Here is a 22,352-nt window from a genome sequence, read left to right on the forward strand (position 1 = left end):
TAACACATTACGTTTTATGGAATGGCATTTGATAATATAAAAATAAACAAGTAAGAGAGCTGATATGTCCAACCTGTGGAAGATTGGTTGATAACGATAGCAGTTTTTCGTAAAAATAAGCCAAACATTCAACTAGAAATAAAATTATTGCATCATTCTTGCAACTAGCAATTATATAAATTCTTTATGTTAGATGAAATTTACAGAGAATTAAAGAATGCTATCTTGATGAAAAAAACACATTGATAATCTAAATATTGATAACATTATTTATATCAATAATCTTGTTTGATAGTAAATATGCAGAAATAATGTGTTTTTCAATTACGAATATCAAACTTAGATAACTGAGGTTAGGGTGAATTTTTCCATTTACATGTTTCTTAACCACACAAAGTGTGCATATCTTATGAACACCTAGGTATGCCACAGGTACACACGAATTTGACATGGAGCACTGTAGTCTTTTGAAGTGATGCATTTACTTGTCGACAAGAAAGGATCATATTCTATGCCGGTGACTGGCTGTGGCCTTCATTGTGGAGCTTTAACAGCTTGGATGACTAAAAATAAGATTTTACCTCATTCTGATTTATTCTGTTCAGCAAGCAAAAGACAGGAAGAGAACAGGAGGTGCAAAAAAGTATAAAGACGTCTGTTCTTGAGCAGGTATTTGACATTCTAAACAATTAGAGAATATGGATAAAAATACAATAAATCATTTGAGTATATGCCTTCAACTATGAAATATAATTTTGTCTTGTATAGCTTGTGATTGTTAAAGTGTTTTTTAGTGTTTTATATGTGTTTGTTTCAGTTGTAATAATACATGGCCTTGTACTGTATGTTTAAACATTAAACATCATGCATTTTTCTACACTGCAACGAATATAGTGCATGTCTGGGGCTATCTTGGGGTTCCTGTATTACAATTGAAATGGTCCAATTGATTTCTTCATCACTGAAGATTATTTAAGTTGCTGAATTAATTCTTTTATATTCTTATTAATTAACTTAATTAATTAATTAAAATTTCAGAGTTTGTGGAAAGTTTAAAGCTGTAGGAATGCATGTGTTGGTTGTAACATATAGTCATAATGCTGCTTTTTTGTGTTATATCACAGTTTAAATTTTTCATATTGTATTTGGCTTAATGTGTATCGACCTGAAAATGAGAACAACCCAAAAAGAGTATTGCACAGATAGTACTATTTTGTTGTTTCTATAAACAATATGTGGTAGAATGAGTGGTTAGTAGAAACTAATTCCAGGATAGATTTGTACTAGTTTGATGCACTTTTGAACAACTTTGTGAGAGAGTGGTTTGTAATAACGAAACGTTCCATGGTGTAAATAAAAAAAAGAATTGCTTTTGGCAGTGAGTAATTTTCCATACCTGTGAAGTTATGTCAAAAAAAAAAAATGCTTACAGCAATATGTGTATTCACAAACCAATACTATAAAGCACTATGGTAGCTATAGACTGAAGTATTACCATACACTGTAGAACTATAAAGGTGGCTGTTATAGCATTAAGCATAGTGCGATTGTTCCTGCTAATTGTAATGCAATTATTTTATTTCATGTGTGGTTGATATTTCAAAGATATTAGTCATATTCATTGCCACACTGTGCAACTGCAGTTACTTTATATTTAACTGCATTTACTTTATATTTAGTTCTGTGATTGCACCTCAAGTGTTTTTCGTACACAAGTATAACATCAGAGACCGCAAAGGTTGCAAACTTTCTCTTTCTATTTACCCATATCCTATTTCCTTTTCCTGGCCTGCTTATCTTGTGCATGTTTTTGCAAAATGCAAAGTGAGCGTACATGTATTATATGTAAATGGTTATTCATTTTATCATGTTTGTCTAGTGTTTATGGTTTTCTGGAAAGATAAATAGGTTGATGTGCTTTTGAAATAGAAGCATGTTTGCTTTTTTCTTCTTCTCTAAAACATGTGAATCCAACAAAACATTGTATACCCTATCGCTTTTTTTTAATCATTATTGTGAAGCTGTGCTCATTCTCTACAGCTTTCATTTAACTTTCATATCTTTGCTTCTCACCCTCATAATGTTAATGAAGGAAAGGGGAAAAAACCCAGCGATGTTGTGGCTGGGTCTAAGACAGTGTATTTAAATTTGGGCCTCTTTTCTATTCTTTGGAGCATTTCTGCGTGTTTAAAGGTAGCTAACAAAACTATAATGGTGGAGTTTCTCTTCCAGGTAAAGCAAAGAAATAATCACCAGTAACTAGATGTCTTCAAGATTATTTGGTTTAGTGCCTGACCTCCTCTCTGTATAAATCTTATTTAGATTTATGATAGAAATGAGGAATAAAGTGCTGTAAAACTTTTTGCAACTTTTTTTTTCTGTTTCAGAGTTTTACAGTATGTCACAGATTAACAGACAGAGTGGCAGGACTAGGTGTGTAACGGATGGAGATGTGCCTCCAATTCTGAAAGAAGAGCAGGAGGATGAGAATTACATACCAAATAAGTGTGACGCCTCACTTCATTCTGAAGAAAACTCACCCTTTCAGGTAAGCTGTAGTTTATGGAGTGAAACTCAGTTCACGCCAAAGAACAGATCAGCTTAAAAATGTATGTTTGGAATTTCCATAATGTCATTTTCTTCATTCAATTTTGCTCATATTTCCCAATGAAAAATCATTGAGATTATCCACATAAAGCAGTTTATAGTCATTAACAGTCAGACACAATCTACCAGTTAATTAAAAATTCACAACTTTCTCTGTGGTGGTGGTGGTGGTGGTGTGTGTGTGTGTGTGTGTGTGTGTGTGTGTGTGTGTGTGTGTGCAGAGTGCTGCTAAAACAACACACACAAACCTTCTTTTGCTAGAGAGTCCTCAGCCAACCCAGAACAGACCATCTGTGCTCTGTTCCACCTCTCTGCTACCTCTTGGTCTGTGCCACAACATCCATTATTACACATTGTTAACTAAACTATCCATCTGAGTGTGCTTTATATATCAAATAATTTTTATTATTTTAAAAGACATTGCTTGATAAGACATGACCAACAAAATATAGTTCCTTAAAACTTTAATATGTACCTTTAATATGTAAAAATGGGTCTGGAAATGCATAAATTACTCATCATCCATCTCCTGATCCTATTCCTTCACCAGAACACACGGGTTTTTCTCAGCTCTCACCTAAAAAGTGTGAGTCAGCAGTAAAAAGTGGCAGAAAGGAGAGTTCTGTCAGTTCTAGTCAAGCACAAACTAATCAGCACAAAACCCCCAGCACTCACATGAACAGGTAAGACTCAAACAGGAAACAGAATGTTAGACTCATTTGAAATCAAAAACCTTGTATGAGCTGAGCTTCATTCGAATTTTGACACCTCTGGAGTTGACTTCACTTGAAAAGTCTAAATATAGATTGGATTAAAGAAAAAATTCAGGTGTTTACTGAAATAGTTCAGACGATATATGACAAGAAAGGTTTCAACTACATAGGGTGTTGCATTAATGTACACTTACCCACTTATGCAGCCTTATCCAGTCAAATGTGATAAGTTCTCTGTTTGTCAATGGACGATGTCGCTGGCCTGATTGTGACGAAGCCTTCAAAGAGTATCCTGTTTTCCTGAAGTGAGTCTTCATCAGTTTTTGAAGCATTTAAACCAAAAATGTCAAATATATGTCTGCCATTCCTCTCTTGACTTTCTCTTTTTGTAAATTAAATCATTTTTCTTAAATTGTGTAGACACCTGAACAACAGACACAGCTGGGGAGAAAAGACAATCGCACAGTGGAGAGTGCAGGAAGAAAGAGTGCGCCAAATGGAGAGTCAGGTAGATGAATATGTAATAGCATTAAAACAAATAAGATGATCGGGTTACTTTTCAGGTAATGGATATTTCAATGAGAGGCATATTAACACTTTACCTAAGAACGGTCATTATGAGTCTACATGACACCTTACATACATGACAACTGACAAACCTGTACAAGCATTAAAGCATAAAGCCTTATTCTAACAGGCATCAGATGTTGACCTCAAGCTAATTTCTATTCCCTGTGAAAAATAATTCTGATTACAGTAGCAGTTCTTAAACTTACTTTTTATCTTTATATTCTGTTGATGACTTACTTTGCTGAAAAAGCTGCACTGTTTTGTTATGTTGACTAAGAAAGTAAAATTGGCCCTAAATAATAATGCCTTGTTCAGCTAAAACTTCTTCAGATCTATCTCACTGACATAGAAATTTAATCAACTTATTCGGTTAATGAATATAATTATATTGTGCAATCTTAAAATTTTAAAAATGCTTAGAGCAAACTGTATTACTTTTAATGAAAAGGCAATGATTTTATCAGAAAGTGCTTCAATCTGCTTTTAGCAGAAAGTGCAACATTTCTTCATTTAAAATTATTTTTTCCCTTAAGTTTAAGCAAAAATAACAATTTCTTTACACACCAATAGTCATATGACAATTTTTTTACACTGTTGTTTATATTGAGAAACAAGACCAAACTGCATCTTTAACAATTTATTTAAAATATCATAAATTCTGTTTTGCTTTTATGTAAACTTTCACAAAAATATGAATGTGTAAATATCAATATGAATATAATATATATGAATAATATAATAAATATGAATTTCTGTGTTTCTTTTCAAGAACAATAACAAAATCATTTGACAGTTAACTATATATTGAATTGACAATTAAGTGACAAAAATATTCAACTTAAATTCACTGGATGGCCAGAAAAGGCCGATTCTGTAGGCTATGCTTGTGTATCCTCTCATCCAAACCACAAGGCAAAAAAACATGCACACAATACTTTCTCACCATAACAGACTAATCATTGTTCACAGAATTCAGGATGTCATGTTTAGTTCAGAAAGTAATGAAGAATTTCCACCATTTCCACCTAATAAAGGAAACATATCAGACCAACATTTTGGCACAAATGTAATGTAACAAACTGATATTTTTACATTTTGGCAAACGATTGCTTTAGTAGTTGTTGTAAAAAAGTTGTTGTAAAAGACTTATGTGGCCTTGGCTGTCTTTATGATATATATATATTTTTTTTACACATGTTAGAATTATAAATTATTGTACTTCTGATTATTTCACTGGTCATGAGAGGGTTATGGTGTCATGAAGCCCTGTCAACACCACATTTGGGTGAACTGCATATAGAACTGTTTGAGGTTTACTTTGTTCCAGATAAAATTGATGCACTTTTTTTTAAAGCAATTATAAACTAATTTATTGGATTATTCTTGTAATAACATTATGATGGCTACTACTTTTTTTGCAAACTGACCAGGATATTGATTCTGATCCAGTGCAATACTGAAACACATTCACTGCAAACTGTGTTTAAGCTTGTTCAGGAAAGACAGACGCTCCATGCCATGCAGCTCCATCTAAGACTGACTGTACACCCAGTAAGATGAAAATCACTTCATCACTCACTCTCCTTTGGAAACTATTTATGATAAAACATCATACAAATTTTCTAAATAGCCTAAAATATCAGTATTAATAATTTATCATAGTTTAACTTATATGAAAACTTTACCATAATGTTTGATTAGGAACAGTAAATCTATTTCATGCCCTTTTTTACCATTCAAACAGTTGGTGTTGTTGCACAAATGTTTTTGCTTTATGAAGTGTGTGAGTGTGTGTTGTGTGCCGCTCTGTCAGAGAGCAGCTCTAGGCTGGTGGAGTCCGCTGGCACTGCCTGCACCCCCGTCTGAGGAGGCAGATGGAAATGTAGAGTGGGCCATCAATGCCACAGGGGGCCACGAATACTGGCCCACAGCCACCCCCCACCTACTGACAGGTAAAGCCTATTCACACACTGACTTTCCCAGGCCTGTCAGATTTGATAATACACACATGTGCTTACATGCTTGTGCAGACCATTTTTGTGTACTTTTCTTTTCTTTTCTTTTTTTAATTATTAGAATGAATAGAACTTCATTTGCAACCAAAACTTGTGTTATGCAAAAACATTTCTTCTTCTACATTATAGATTTTGTCAACAGTATGGAATGCTACAAATATGTCAATATCAGACCTCCGTATACTTATGCTTTTCTTATTAGATGTGTAAGTAACCAATTTATGCAAATGATACATCCAATTATATTCTATTTACTTTATGTGAATATAAATAACTATATTTATTTAATTACTATATGCATATATCTATATTTATTTATATTTATGTCCTATTTTTTCATAGTCAATACTGGAGGCACCCGATAAGCAAAGGGCTCTGAATGAGATCTACAGCTGGTTCATTCAAAGGTTCTTTTACTTCCGTCACAACACTCCCACATGGAAGGTATTGTATCGTGACAGAATGCTCAGCCAACGCACTTCAACATAGCCAATTAATATCTGACATGATGTCACTTGACATATTTTTCTTAAACAGTTAAGTTCCTCGTGTATAAACATAGGATGTATAGGAGTCAAATTGTAGATTGAATTTTAGAGCATGATGTGTGTCTTCCTGGCGTAAGACAGTGTGTGCAGGCTTTATTATCAGTCCACAGGCATAGACAATCCTCCCTCAACTCAGTACAAACTCCCTCAACTGTGGTAAATCAGGCTTATCCATAGTTGATGCTTTGGCACGAGTTACAATATTTTCATCTGAATCGCATTGTAGGACACCCTTAAAGGTCATCAATTCTAATTCACTTTGCAGGTGACATGAGTTTACTTGCAATTACATGCTAACTTTGCAGCCTAAATAAAGTCACAGTTTGATCTTTTAATCAGAGTTAGTTCCAGTAAGTAAGAGTTACTTCTGGCAACCTACAAACACAAATGATTTTTTATCAAAATATTACAAAATAAAAATAAATAAATTAAAAAAACCAGTTAATTTGCACTTTTAAAGGTGTCAGCCAACAATTGTGTTACTCATTTGTTTTAAACTTTCATGGCGCGCTTGTCTGGTGAATAAAACTATAGGATCGCTGGTGCCTTCTTATATGCTTCTTTATATTTATCCAAAATCTTAAAAGATGGTTTTCTTACTGACATCCATATAGACAGCCTTTGTCTCAGGGGTGTGCAAATGCTTCCCAACCATGCTGTCTACCTAGTCAACTGTCTCTTTAATGTAAGGTATTGGTATTGTCAATATTTTAAAGTATCCTTATATGATATACACTCACCAGCCACTTTATTAGGAACACCATACTAATAAAAAGGGGGTAAGACCCCCCCTTCTTTCCTCTCAGAGAGCAGCCTTAATTCTATGTGGCATTGATTCCACAAGGTGTTGGAAACATTCCCTTGAGATTCTGCTCTGGTCAAAGGATGCTTGATTCATATTAATAGGATTAACGTATGACAAAAAACAATCCCCACAACCTTACATCACTGCCAGACAATGGCGGAGCCCCACCGCAAGAGCAAGGGCAGGACGCGTGCTGGGGGTGGTGTGGGAATTAACAAAGGCAAAAATATATCACAAAAATGTCATTGACGTGCATGTTACAACACAAAGGGAAAGAACATCTTTCTGTACCTGTCTGATTTTTAAGGTGGCTAATAGTAACACAAAATACTCAACATTAACTGTAATCGAAACATCCTTTTGTTCTCTCTAATGTGTGGGGTCCAAGTGTATTATAATTAAATTTCAATTATTGTTCTTTGTTGTTCACTATATTGGGGCCCCCCCACCACCACAGGGGCCCCCCCGTAGAATGTGTCTGGCACGCTACTCCTCTACACCACTGTCTCCAAGCCGAAACTCGAGATGAAATCAAAATACATCAGATCAGGCAATGTTTTTCAAATCTTCAACGGTTCAGTTTTTGTGAGTCTGTTGCCCACTGTTGCCTCAGATTCCTGTTCTTGGCTGACAAGAACCCAGTCTTGTCTTCTGTTTGCTCATCTGCCTCAAGGTTCGAAGTGTTGTACATTCTGAGATATTTTTCTGCTCGCCATGTTTGTAAAGAGTGGTTATTCAAGTTATTGTAGTTTTCCTGTTAGCTCAAACCAGTCTAGGCATTGAAATACTCAAAACCAGCCTATTTGGCACAAACAAGCAGGTCAAACTCAGTGAGATTTTCCCCCCATTCAGTTCATGTGAACATTAACTGAAGCTCCTGACCTGTGTCTGCATGGTTTTATGCATTGCGCTGTTCCCTCATGATTGGCTGGTTGGATAATTGCATGAATAAGCAGGTGTTCCTAACAAAGTGGCCGGTGAGTGTATATTGCAGTACATCATAACTGAGTATTAACACACTTACAGTAGATCTGTATAGTGGCTTCCCCTTAGCCTGGACTATATCCACTAGATGGCAGCACCGACATGGTGAAATCTTTACCATCATCATTTTCTGAACGCGGCGCACGGTGGCTTAGTGGTTAGCACGTTCGCCTCACACCTGAGGGGTTCGATTCCCACCGTGACCCTGTGTGTGCGGAGTTTGCATGTTCTCCCCGTGCTGCGAGGGTTTCCTCCGGGTATTCCGGTTTCCTCCCCCAGTCCAAAGATATGCATGGTAGGCTGATTGGGATGTCTAAAGTGTCCGTAGTGTATGAATGGGTGTGTGAGTGTGTATGTGATTGTGCCCTGCGATTGGCATCCTGTCCAGGGTGTACCCCACCTTGTGCCCGATGCTCCCTGGGATAGGCTCCAGGTTCCCCGTGACCCTGAAAAGGAGTAAGCTGTAGAAGATGGATGGATGGATTTTCTGAACGCAGGAACATTTTCTGTTACATGTTTCTGTTTTTATTTCTAATTTTACATGACACTTTTTTGTGCGTGCGCAGAACGCAGTCCGTCACAACCTCAGCCTCCATAAGTGCTTCGTGCGGGTGGATGGAGGAAAAGGCGCTGTGTGGACTGTGGATGAAAAGGAGTTTCAGAAGAGAAAGGGCCAAAGGTTTAACAGGTAGCCAGTTTTTTGTTTACTTCAATACAATTCAAAATATTCTTGATTAATGTGTTACCTCAGTTAAATTCCTTTTAGTTTAACACTGTACTGTTGAAGGGAAGTGAGAAGACTTCATTTCAAATTGACCTCAGTTCAGTTTGATTTGCTTTACCTGCTCTTTACAGGCTTGGCTACTAATTATTGTGAATTTTCACAATCCCTCATCAACTTTCCACTATCGCAACCTACTTTTCAGTGGAAAGTAGCTAAAGCCTTCTCGAAAAGTCGCTAGGTTACGTCATGCGCTAATTAGCATATACACGATGTCATCGTCATTCATTTACATATGTTTGCTTCTCTCCTACACTTTGTCCTTGCATGCTGTATTTTAATATAGCCCAATTCCCAATAAAGTTGTTATCCTTATATATTTTTCTGTTTCTGTTGTCAGACAGCGGAACAAGTATGAAATAGCAGCTCGTTAAGACTACATGTTAACCAACACTGCTAAAATCATGACCGTGGTCGTGGTCTGACAAATTCTGTGTGTGCTGTGATTTCAGCTCTATCTATATTTAAAATGGTCACTCAGGGACAAAGAAGTGACAGAATGTCTTATTTATTTCTCTCATAGAGAGCACATCCTCCATCTCTACTACAGAAAGTAGCTAAGATTTGTCGCTAGGTGTTTTTTTGAGGGGAAACAGTGGCTAAAGGGCTCTGAAAAGTCACTAAAACTATCAACAAAGTTGCCAAGGTGGCAACAACGCAAGATTTCAGTCCATAACTCTAGCTATGTCACGCTGTTGTTAACCGAGTCGACTCTTTTTGGTGACCGTTGGGAACCGATTCACCTTTCTTAATAACCTTTTTTTTTCATGACAACAAGACAAATATACCTTATGACACTCTCACTGAAATGTCACGATTCAGTGCCGTTAATAACATACTGTACGTGCAGCATATCTGAGTTGTTTGGTACAGAATGTTGAGACAAGTGTTTAATTCATTGACCCATTGTCACACGAGGATCCACCTGCATTACTGCATATTGTGGTGCTCCTGTTGAACTGAGTGCACTGCCTCACTGAAAGAGAAAAACATTGAAAGAAGTTGATGAGGGCATGTTAAAAAGTACTAGAGCAAGGTCTTGGTTTGGAAACCCAGGTGCTGACACTGTCTAAGGTCAAAATGATTACTTTTTTTTTTTTTTTTAGGGATTCTTTGAAATGGATGACTCATTTCTCTCATCCCCCCAAAGTGCCCTAAGCTTTCCTGACTGCATCGACTGAGAAGCTGTTTCACACAATGTTGTTGGAAGGAATAGTTCTTTAACTGTTCATCTGTTTTAGTGAAACAGACTGATCATCTAAAGTCAAGTCTGTTTCTGTCAACTAGAAATGGTGTTATTTTCACTGATAATATCTTGAACATAGTCAAATGTATTTCCTATTATAAAATTACAATTAACCAAATATATGACTATTAAATCAATTTCTATGCAGTTTGTTGCTATTTTTTAGCTTGAAATAGTCTTGTTCTACTGGCACATACATTTTCTAATTTTAAGCATTTATTTCTAGAAAGAAACAAACGTATCTGCCAAGAGAATAAGAACATTTAAAGCTTAAATTTTGTACTTTAATATTAGCTAAATATCTCATATTCAAGATATTTTCACTTGCTAAGATGTCAATTTTTTTGCAGTGTATTTTTATACTTTGTGGTGTAAGGTTATTTACTATCGTTATTTACTGTATTACTATATAATTTCCTTACTCTTATTTTAACAATGTTTATTATGGGTGAATCTTTGAAGAAGAGACATTCTCCTAAAGCCATACATTTCTAATTTTGTGATGTAATACTAAGAATTTTCAATATTTATTTGTCATCATTGCATTATGTTTAAATACTGACATTAAAATGTAAGATTGTTCTAACATTGGTCTAGAATCATCCTTGTTGACATTATAGCTTGTAGATGTTACTTGGCCAGAAGAGGGCACTAACAGTGGGCTCAGTGTGTTTGGGCGTGGTAACCTCTTCCCCTTGGAGCACATTCATGCACCGACACAGATATACATCAAATAGATATAGAAAGATGGATTAGACAAAAAAGCAGTGTTTATATTCAGCAGTCGGGAGACTTGTATTTAAAGTAAGGGCTATAATTATAATGAAAAACTGTCTATGGACTGTCTATGTTTTGTTATTAATTACATGGAGATAGATGGAGTATATTAATTACATTAATTAGATACTTAATTGCCTTCTTTAGCAGCTGAAAAGCACAGTACGTGAATCAGGAAGTACATGCATGAGAAACAAATGAATAAGTGAAAAATAAGTGCAACACAATCTACAGACAGTATTTGTATACAGGTCCGTGTTGTATATTGGCCAATAAAAATGCCAGACAAGCCAGCCTACAGCAAAGTGTAAATAAGTACAACACATCAACACTACATACTCGTATACTTTTGATACATATTTATTTGCAAGTGTGAAAACATGTACATATGTGCAGATACACTCATATATAGATTTTTGGTGTGTTGCTGTAATATATAGTCAGAATATAAAATACAAAAATGTGTCATCTGATAACACAGAGTCTATGCATTTATGCAAGCAGTTGTTAATAAATATGTACATTTTTTTCTTGCATTCCCAATCATTACAGCTAACCCTAAAATTGAAAAGAAAAGAAAAAAAAGGTTCAAAACTATATTACAGCACATACTCCTTCACACACACATGCTTTTGTGCTATAGTTAATCGGTGGGGTGTAAATAAATCCCTTTATCCCCACACCTGTTTTGTCTTCCAGCATAGATGAAACGAACAGATCCCTCATGATTCCTCTGCGTGTGCCTCTCTGCATATCCTCCCCAGCCTCCTCAGTCCCCTAAGCCTTTTGTTCTAGTCAATTCCCACAATCACTACTGCACACAGGCTGAAAAATCATTTCTTGCTTTCACTGTAGGATTTTGATTTGAAAGACAGCTCTAAATGATTTAACTCCTAGTGCTATTGATGAAGCTCAAGGACATAAGAGACCTCAAACGTACTCGATAACATTTTTCTACTATTAGACTTAATCAAGGTCAAGAATACCTGTCATACATGTATTTTATAGCTGGAATTCTCCATGTCAACCGATCATTTTATCCTTGCCCAGTGTTGTAAATGTTGTTTGCCCAGATCTGGCCATGTATCTTTCAATTTCACAAGGACATTTTTTTTTTCCTGATAGCCTTGAGATGAGCCTACAGATGTATCACGTCATAAAAGACAGCCGCTGGCACTGAATTTTCCTGCACCTCAATTATCCTCAGGGGCATTTCCTTTAGAGAAATCAGCCTATTATATGGGCTTCTGGACAGCCTCGCAAATTGTGACAGTCTTCTCACCTTGTCAGGTGCTTATTACATGCTCTTTCTGTAGCATCAACTCTGGCTTCCTAACAGGTGTCTCAGCCCCAGATCCTCTGTGTTACATGGCTGTGGCATTTTCATTATCCAACATGGGATAGGAAAGCAGTGGAAATACAGGATGGTATGTACTTTCTGAACTTGTTTATAGGTAGGGAAAGCATTCTGCAGTAAATGGACAGTTGGTTTCTATATTAATAACAGTTGTGCCAAATGTCAGTGCTTTAATATTTGGACAGGTATGTGCTAGAATCTGTTTAGAAAATTATTCAGGATATGCTGCAGTTGGTGTTGTCTGAGGCATATTTATAAAGAAGTGATGATGTTATTGTAAAATAATCAACTATGAAATGGTGTGATATGCTATTTTCCCATAACAGTATGTCTTAAAGTCTTTTATTTCTCTTATGCTGTAGCTATTTGCCAACATTACAGTTCTTATTTATTAAAGAACAACATGCCCTACTTTTTGATCAGTTTATAGTCTGCAAGACAAGTTAGTTCCTGCTGTGACTTATGCTATAGCAGCCATAAATGTTATAAACAGCTATTCCCTCAACATCCTCTCTTTTTTCTCTTTTTAATAAAAAAAATACAATACTTGTCATGTTACTGACAAACTGTGAAGAGCACATTCCTCTCTCCTGAAGACTTTCCTGTGGTAGAAAACTTTTGACTGTTACAAAAAGCTAATACTGGGGACTCCTTTCATTAATGTTAAATAAAGTCTCCATAGAGAAAGCTTCACCATATCAACAAATATAGGTTTTTCTTTGTTAAATAGCAACACATTTTAATCAGTTTATTATTAGTCTTTAATTGTGTGGTGCATGCACCATTCAGGTCCCTGTGAATTAGCTGTTGCTATAGAAAAGATAGCATATAAAGCATAAAGCATAAGAGAATGAGTGCATCAATATAAACACTGTTGAATTCTCCAGTGTGATTCGTCAGAAGGTGTTGAGTAATGTTCTATATTAGTGCCGCTTGCCAGGCAAATCCCAAGTTTATATTAACATGCTCATTCTAAAACATTATCATTTATATGTTCTTTCATGTTATTTAATGTTAAGCTTTCTGTAAGAAGCTTTAAGTTTTCTGCCACAGTCAGAGGACCTTGCATTTTTTTTGTCTTGGGGGAAAAACAAGCCTTGGGCAAAATTGCTGTGGTATAAGAATAACAAGACACTTCAGGATGTGCTGTTCTATGAAAATAATCAATTTCTCTTCACACCAGCATGTTGTTGATTTGCCCAACATGTTTTATTCCTTACTTAATTTATTGGTACCTTTTTAATGTGTAGTATAGTACATCCATATTTAACAGTGTATTGACGAGCTTTGTTAGAGCAGAGGTAAAGCTATTTTATCAAAGCTCCCTCAGAAAGTTATCTATTTTGTTGTCAGTTTCTCCCCATTTTTTTCGGAGCTATTAGTGAGAATGTGCTGAAACCAGTTTTGGTTTCAAGTCTGGAAAAAGACAGCTTATCATCTCAATTGGCTATCACAGAGACAGACGAGCTCTCAGACAGAGCTGAGAACCTTATATTTCTGACAGGTCTAAACAGAGATAAAGAATAGTTGAAAAGGCAACCCTGAAACCACAAGTCTACACCATAGTGAAGGGCTAAATCTTATCTGAGCAAGACAGTTTGTAGATTACACACCAAACAGAATATCTGATGCAACCAGTGCATAAAACTGAACTCACTCCATTAATAAAGCTTGAGACAGACTTTCTTATTGTGCACGCTGACACACTTCTAGAGAGGATATGTCACAGTGATGAGGTGTGCACTTTGAAAACCACAATAATTCACATTCTCAAGGTGTTTTCCAGAGTGAAATTATACTTGCTAAATTTGCATGTTTTTGATCATCTTAGTGCTCTGATCAAAGCATACAGGCATTTTCATCTTGCACATGTAGGTGTATTTCAGTATTCAGTCTTTGAGGTCGTTTTTGTGCCAAATCATACGTTTATTATTAAAATTGTTAAACTTTCCAGGTACTATGTTCACTCTTAAACAAAGGTCCTAATATTAATCCCAGGAGTGTCATATTCCACACATGTCTAAGTGTGTGACGTTGGAGGCATTTGGCCAAGTCGACTAGCAGGTATTCATATGAATCTCCCTATCTCAATGAGAACCGGACTGACGCGGTTTCATTGCTGACACAGTATGATTATTCATCCCTCTCTCACTGTTTTCACTGAGATTATGGGGGCTAAAGGCCAAGCTTAACTCACAGTCTGTCTGACAAAAGCTAAACTGCCCATCCGTTAGGAACCACCTGTATACACAAGCCCAGACAAGATAACTCAGCAAAGAACATCAGTCGCCCATGAGATTACACGCTTCTGCTGCCACTGCCTTTTTAAGATGTAGACTTTTTATACACTTAATTACACCCTCAATATGAGCATATATTATAATTGCAATGAAACTTTAAAAAGAGCTTTTAAAACCTCCAAATAGTTTTTCTTTCCCTGATTACTTTTATGTCTCTAATTACTTTGACTAGGACTGTCACAATTTTGAAATTTTGACTTATGATTACTTGGCCTTCTTGTCCAGTGGTGTAAAAATGCACATACATAGTCATTTATCAACACTTAACATATAAGTAGACATGCACAAATAATAAATATAGTATATAACCTATAACAGAAAAATACAAATAGATTATTGGACAATAAACAATGTTAACGTATAATGTACTATATAGTAATTCTCATCCTCCGCAGTTAAGTTCCAACTTTTCTGAATATTTCTCGCTGAAATGCTGAATATTATAGGGTTCCTTGACAAAACATAATGATAGATGGTTCATGGTTCAAGGCCTAAGGATTATGATGGCTCAGCAATTTTGTTATATCAAGAAACTAATTGAGGATGAAGGTCAAGTTTAATGCCTACATACAGTATATTTAAATGATTGTATATTTACATTAACATGTGATTTTGGAATCTAACTGTTCAATCAAAGCGGTTAGATAATAATTACAACAGGCTTAGCTATGGGTGTTTCTTTTAGATACTAAGGCTGCCTTAAAAAATTTCTGAAGTATCGTAATTACAAGATGAATACACATGTACCACGAAGGGAGCTAGTATTTTTCTAGGAGACCTGACTTTCCAAGTTGGGGGCATGTCAGTAACATCTGCAGCAGACGGTAAAATTGAAGTTGTAATTTTGCACATTAAATGTTCATTTCTTAAGTACACTCTTAAAAATAAAGGTTCTTCAATGGTTCTTTACAGCACCATAGGGTCTGCAAATAACCATTTTTCATTGTATACAGAGCAATGTATTGGTTCTTCAAGGTATCTTCCCTTAACAGGTTAAAGAGAACCCTATAAAGTTCATTGTGGGACTGGAAAAGGTTCTCCTGGCATCACTCTTAATAAAATTAATTTGGTTCCTTAAAGCACTAATTAAGGGTTTTTTTTAGAGAATTTATGATAACATGGTTCCTTGTGGCACTGCTATGAAGAACCATTTTTGGGGTTCTTTGAAGCACCAATAAATAGATAGTTCTCTTAAGAATTTGAGAGTAAAAGGTTTTTTGTGCAACCTAAAAGGGTTCTCCTATGGCATCAGGCTGAAAAACCATTTTTGGTTCTAATTGGAACCTTTCTTTTTAAGAATGTAAGGCAAAGTAAACCTCTTGGCATTGTGATATGAAAAAAAGAAAAAAGAAAAAGAAGTTTTCCAGCCATTCTGTCCATTTTTTGTCCACACCACATCTTTATGATGACCTCTGAACTCATACACACAAACTTCCAAGCGTGGCATAAGAACACCAATATGAAGATGGTTTTCTCTTTTCCTAATAATGACTGCTGAGGTAATAATGGGAAAGTAAAATTTTTTTTTGCTATATGCTGTTTTATTTGCAGCTTTTCTTTAGTTCTGCTTTATCAGTTAAACAGTAAATATATCACTCAGACAAAACATGCAGCCAGAACTAGTGATTAGCACATTATATAATTTCAGAATGATAATTTTTTTCAGCTTTTGTCATTTTTTTGTAATGCGAACTGCTATTATATCCTAATTAGAATCATTTGGATACAATTAACTGGCTGTTGCCCGAAGCAGGAATCTTTAGCTCTCCAGCACAGCATAGTACATTGCATGTCGAAATCTCCATGAGGAGAGAATGAGTGCTCTTGTTCTCTCCTAATAGATGTGGATGATGATTAATATAATGCCAGCAGGGCTTAGAGCTGGCAAACACAAGGATTGTTCTCCTTGATTCTTAAGAGGCTTAATAAAATGATCACATAGTTCTGTAAATCCCTCTTCATTTGATGACCTTGTGGGGACAACCGTATTGAAGAGAGAGACAAATTTCTCCAGGCACAGCCAGACCTCATTAAATTCTTTTTAGAAGTGGCCTTGTTCAAACATTCATTCAATCTGTCAAGGAGAGGAGTGCACCCCAAATTCAGACATCAATATAGAGTGCTGGAATTAATTCCAGGACAACCCACAGGCTTGTTTGTTCATAGGAATAGCTATAACACATCCTCTGTAGTTTCACGGTCATAATAAAACCTGAGCAATGAAGCATCTCAGTTGCAAAGCAGTGCTTTCCCTGACTGCACCCATCACTCCTCTCCACCTTGATGTTTTCAGATATGTCAGCTGTGAGAGAATGAAAGTGTATCTTCCAAGAAGAGGAGATAAAAGGGCTGTGGTTTCCATTTCAGCGTGGGGAGACTCGCACCGCGGGGCACGACAGCTCTCTGATGCCTCCTGACAGCCCAGGACTTTCCACAACTTTCATGTCACATTGCAGGAGTTAAATAGCTTTAAGGGAGAGATGGGTGATAATGGAAAAGAGAAAGAGGGCCTCTAGGCTTTATCTTAACGAGTGTTGAGATCTAATTACCACAGGCTGTGGTGTAGACATCTGGCAAGGTGAGGTGCGTAACTCTGCAATCAAGAAAAGTCATTACATTATAAAACATTATAAATATTATTATATTTATCTTTGTGATGTTAAACTGCCCAGATGAATCACAACCAGAACCCCTGCTAGATGAAATATAAGTGCAAACACACACACACACACACACACACACACACACACACACAGAGGCCCTAAGCATGGATTTGAATTTGCATGGCCATTAGATTGACCTCGCCATTACAGACACAAACATGTCGTGCTTAATTCTGGTCCACGGGTTTCCAATGAACTCAAATGTGCCAGAATGTTGTTCCTGTCTATAGGACTTTAAATGAGACAGTTGAGTAAAAATGAGATCATGATACCAACAGCCTTCCAATGACCAATCTTACATGCATGAAAACACACATTCATGCACAAGCACGTACTGTGAAATCCCATACACACACATGGTGAATGTGTCCAAAAAAAAGCCCATGTATGCATAAACAGTGAGGTGGAGCAAGGGATGGGGAGATTAGGATAAATAGGCAGAAGATGAATAGCTGGATAATTAGCCTCATCTCCCAGGACCTGACAGAAATATGCAGCCTAGATGGATGAGACTCATAGAAAAGAACAGCCTTGTCCGACCCCCCAAACGCCCCACGACACACACACACACACACACACACACCCACACCCCTCTACTTCTCATATACACCCATCCCCCTCATCCTCTCTTCCCATTCCACCATTCAGACAGGAGGAGCAGAGTGAAAGAGCATCCCCTTTGGGTTCAGTATCAAAACCCTTTCTCTCATTTTCTCATAGCCTCTCTCTGTAAAAATCCCCTTTGCAAACTCAAGAAGATGATTCCTAGAGAGATTGAACTCTAAAATGCTGAGAAACTGCTTAAAAAAGGATGACAAATAATTTGAAGGGAAAAGGGGAATATGTAAGCAGTTCAGGTCTGCTGCCCTGACACACTTGGTAATTATGAAGTATGGGATTATACTTACATTTTAAAGGACAAAGCAATGCCATTAATCCATGGCACTCTGGAGGAATTTTACTTAAATGTGATTTAAAAAGGTACCTTAAACAGTATTAAAGCCAATAAAACAGACTTTATAATTAATCAAATTTTAACATGCTACAAGCAGAGATGATGTGTGTAAAATCAAAATATAATGGAAAATTGAGCATATGTCCTACACCATAATATATTTGACCTGTACTGTCACTTTCCCTGTAATAGCATCTTTACATGTAATCAGTCCTCTATAGACGTTGACAGCTCATCATAGCTTATAATGTCAATAGCACCTCTGGTGTAGTTATTTATAAACAGAAAACGACTTCTGACATTTGAAACTTCAGTCCATGTATTGTGTGTTAATGTACAAACAGTTAAATTTTATTTCTATAGTACTTTTAACAATAGGCATTGCCTCAAAGCAACATTAAGAAATCTGGATATAGATTTAGATCCCTAATGAGCAAGCCAGAGACAACAATGGTGAGGAAAAAGCCCCTGAGACAACATGAGGAAGAAACCTTTAGAGGAACCAGACTCAAAAGGGAACCCATCGTCTGCTGGGTCACACTGGATGGTGGGCTTAGACACATTGCACACAAGATTTCAGTTTATCTAAAGATTCTATAAGGGGCATATTTGAATCATGACTATCACAGCATTTGTGTGTATTCTCAAAGTCAGCGAAACCAGAAACAGGCTTAATAAAATCCCATAAGCCCTCACCTGGAGGATTGTTCTGGGAAATGAGAAGTTACAGGTGGGTCTTGTTGACTCTGTGTCATTGCCTTTTCCTGCTTCTCATTTGATATGGGAAGTTGCTCTTTTCTGTAACAGGAAGCGGATTCTGTAGCCATGAGCTAGAGGTGAAGGCTTCATGGAATCTATCCAAATGTTAAAACATTAAACATTGACTATTGTTTTGCTACATAAATTACACAAATTAAACCCAGCAAATTCATGTATGTTGAGTATTTTAAGGTCCCTCTCACTTTCTGTTTCCATCTGTCTCATTCACACATTGGAGGGTTTTGCCGAAAGCCTTCTCTTTGGGTACAGGGATAAAGAAAAGTCTGATTTATGCGTGGATTTTAAATTGTGCCTGAAAATGTCTCAAGGATACACTAGTAACTTTAACTGCTCTCTCCTTTACAATAATATTATGTATAATAATACAACATGCTTGAAGATGTCAGTTTTATCAATGTTCTTGTTCTTTGGCATCTAATATATTAGAATTAGAGGTCCATAAGGTCCAATCAACTACAAGACCTTCTACTATCTTTTTTATTATTTTATATAGATAAAAAGTATAATACAACAATATTCAGTTCAATATTATATGAATGTTGCTGGTTGCATGTGCTGGATTCAAGTGCTGTTTATAAAGCATAAAGCTTCAAGGACCAGGACATTTATATTTGGGACTGTCCCCCCTCCCCCCTTCTGTTACATTGAATATCTTTCCTGCAAATTTGATACAAACAGAAATAATATAACCTTAGCTGCTTGCACAACATAGTTTGCCCAAAAATAATGATGACTCATACACTAATTTATGTAGTAGATCCATCTACTTGCCCTGACAAATTTCAGAAAGATCTTCTCATAGATTGTGGTTGCATGTTGTTCACCAAGCAAAGCAATGATGCAAAGCATCACTGGAAGACTTGTCAAGAGTCAAATGTAGAGTTGAAAACAAAAGCCTAATAATCACAGGGTGTAACTCTGGGACGAAATTTAGGATGGAAATAGTTGTGTAATATTTTATAACATAGATTTAATGCACCTACACTCAGAGTAAATGAACAAAACAGTCTGATCAAACTTTATTACAGATCAACAACACCAAAATCTCATATATATATGCTGCATCATGTCCTGTTGAGGTAGGTGGGGTGTTTCCACCCACAGATATGTACCGGTGTGTCATATCACAATGTGCGTTACAAGGATATCCGACAGGCACTGTTCCCAGGGTGGGTAACCAGGCTATATCCTGACACACACACATGACTGAAACACACACATACACCAGTTTTCCTGTTCTTTAACAGCACGTTTGAAAATAAATAAATAAATAAATAAATAAATAAATAAATAAAAACCACTGACATTGAGGGAAAGTTCTGTGTGAACTGTTATTATAAGACTGTATTTCTCAGTGACATTCACACTTTATTTGGTATTTTGAAATAGATGAGGTGGGCAGATGTGTAATCAAATAAGACACACACAAAAATGACAGCACAGCCACCATACAAGGCACTAGCCTGCCATTGGGAGCAACTTGAGGTTCAATGTCTTGCCCAAGGACATACTGACATGTAGGCTAGGAATTGAACTGCCAACCCTACGATTAGTGGACAACCTGCTCTACCCCCTGAGCCACAGCCACCTTAATGTCATCATGCCATTCGCAGGAATGATAGCTAACCACATTTTATGTATTTGTTAAATCTATGTTTAAAAAAAACAAAAAACCTCTGTTAACGCAGCCATTGTCAGCAAAGAAACCTTATAAAATGACATTTTTGCCTTAGATTTTCTGAATGATTAAATGCAGATTTTCCTAGATTCAGTGTTGGAAAATCATTTTTAAAACTATTTAAATTTTTAAGAGATACAAGGGCTAAATGTCACCCCAATCATGAACTCATCCAAGAAACGGTAAAGTTTGTGACAGAGTGTGTAGAAAAAAGTGTGGATGGAAATATGGAAATATGTAAAGAGTAAAATGGACATTAGTTAAGGGGATAAATCAAAAGATAATTCAAAACATGTCTAAGCAGTGGAAAAATACAGTCCATAAAAATCCAGTGATTGACTAAGACTGACTATATAACCATTTTATGGTCTGAGACACCACAGAATTCATCCTCACTGAGATGGGCTGATGTCCAGAACCTGATAATAATATCATACACTTCTAAGTAGTGTTATGTCCAAAGAGGCCTCTCGATAGACCACCATAGACACATCACCATCATCTTCTCTGACAGTAGTTTCTTTCACCCAGCAACAAATAAAGCACAAAACACTGTCTCTTTTGAAGGTACACTAGGTCAGCTACATGACTGTCATAGCAGGTAGAGGACCCCCACAGTGTGCGTCAATGAAACGCGGAGCATCTATAGCTATTCTAAGACTGAATGGAGAGTCTAAAGTGAACAGGCTTGTGATTGATTGACGCCTCTCAGGCGGAGCTGGGGAACACAGTGACCTCCACACAAAGACCTGAGTAGAGACACCCGGTTTGTTTTGGGAACAGACAAGCTCTGCACACACACACAGGAGGGGAATGTGAGTGTGCCCTGATGTGAATGCTGTTTTTAATCCCTCTCCTGGTCACCCCGCTTCACTTGTTGTGCGCCACCAGGGCGGACTACACGGAATCCCAAGAATTCTCATAACACTTTTTCTCACATTCACTCACTGAGGCACAGAACATAATAATGGCTCATTCACTCCTGTTGAGTAGTTTAAGGTCCTTCTCACTCTCTGTTACCATCGCTCTCATTCACACATTGGAGTGTTTTGCCAATAGCCAACTCTATGGGTACGTGATTGATGCATGTATTTTAAATGGTGCTTGAGAATGTCTCAATAAATACAATGTTATCTTTAACCCCTGTCTCCTTTACAATAATATTATAATAACACACCATGCTTGAAGTTATCAACTGAATCATGTTATTCTTTTACTAGAATAACATAGTGGCTAGACCATGAACTAAAAGAATTATGAACGTCCTTAAAAAGTGTAATAAGACAATATTCTGTTAAACGTTAAATGATTTTTATACGCATGCGGTTTATGTAATTTCAAGGAACAAGAGATTGTTATTCCTTTACTCAAAAATGTGTATGCTTTTGCATCTCCAGTGACAAGTTTCTCAGAGTGAAGAAAAATTCTGCTTTTTAAAGTGTTTCATCACAAACTTTAGAAGTATTCAGAGCTGAAAATGTTGCCAGAACTCAACAATTCTCTAAAGGCACAACGTGAAGAAACATTTTTTCTTTGAAACCAGTGACACCAAAGACTTCTCTGAAAATTACAA

The 22,352-nt window shown here is 36.5% G+C and overlaps 1 protein-coding gene across 1 annotated transcript; it reads left to right on the forward strand.

Annotated features, from left to right (window-relative positions):
• Positions 1 to 353: 353 nt before the first annotated feature.
• foxp3b (forkhead box P3b) lies at positions 354 to 10,847 on the forward strand. Its single transcript, XM_053625103.1, has 12 exons — positions 354 to 669; positions 2,388 to 2,548; positions 2,829 to 2,931; positions 3,158 to 3,290; positions 3,527 to 3,625; positions 3,741 to 3,828; positions 5,379 to 5,441; positions 5,704 to 5,842; positions 6,035 to 6,111; positions 6,248 to 6,349; positions 8,809 to 8,930; positions 10,130 to 10,847. The coding sequence occupies exons 2-12, from the start codon at positions 2,399 to 2,401 to the stop codon at positions 10,179 to 10,181; spliced, it is 1,128 nt and encodes a 375-aa protein (XP_053481078.1). The 5' UTR covers positions 354 to 669; positions 2,388 to 2,398; the 3' UTR covers positions 10,182 to 10,847.
• The last annotated feature ends 11,505 nt before the right edge of the window (positions 10,848 to 22,352 follow it).

Source organism: Ictalurus furcatus, chromosome 5 (assembly GCF_023375685.1).
Source record: "Ictalurus furcatus strain D&B chromosome 5, Billie_1.0, whole genome shotgun sequence".
NCBI classification, from domain to species: Eukaryota; Metazoa; Chordata; class Actinopteri; order Siluriformes; family Ictaluridae; genus Ictalurus; species Ictalurus furcatus.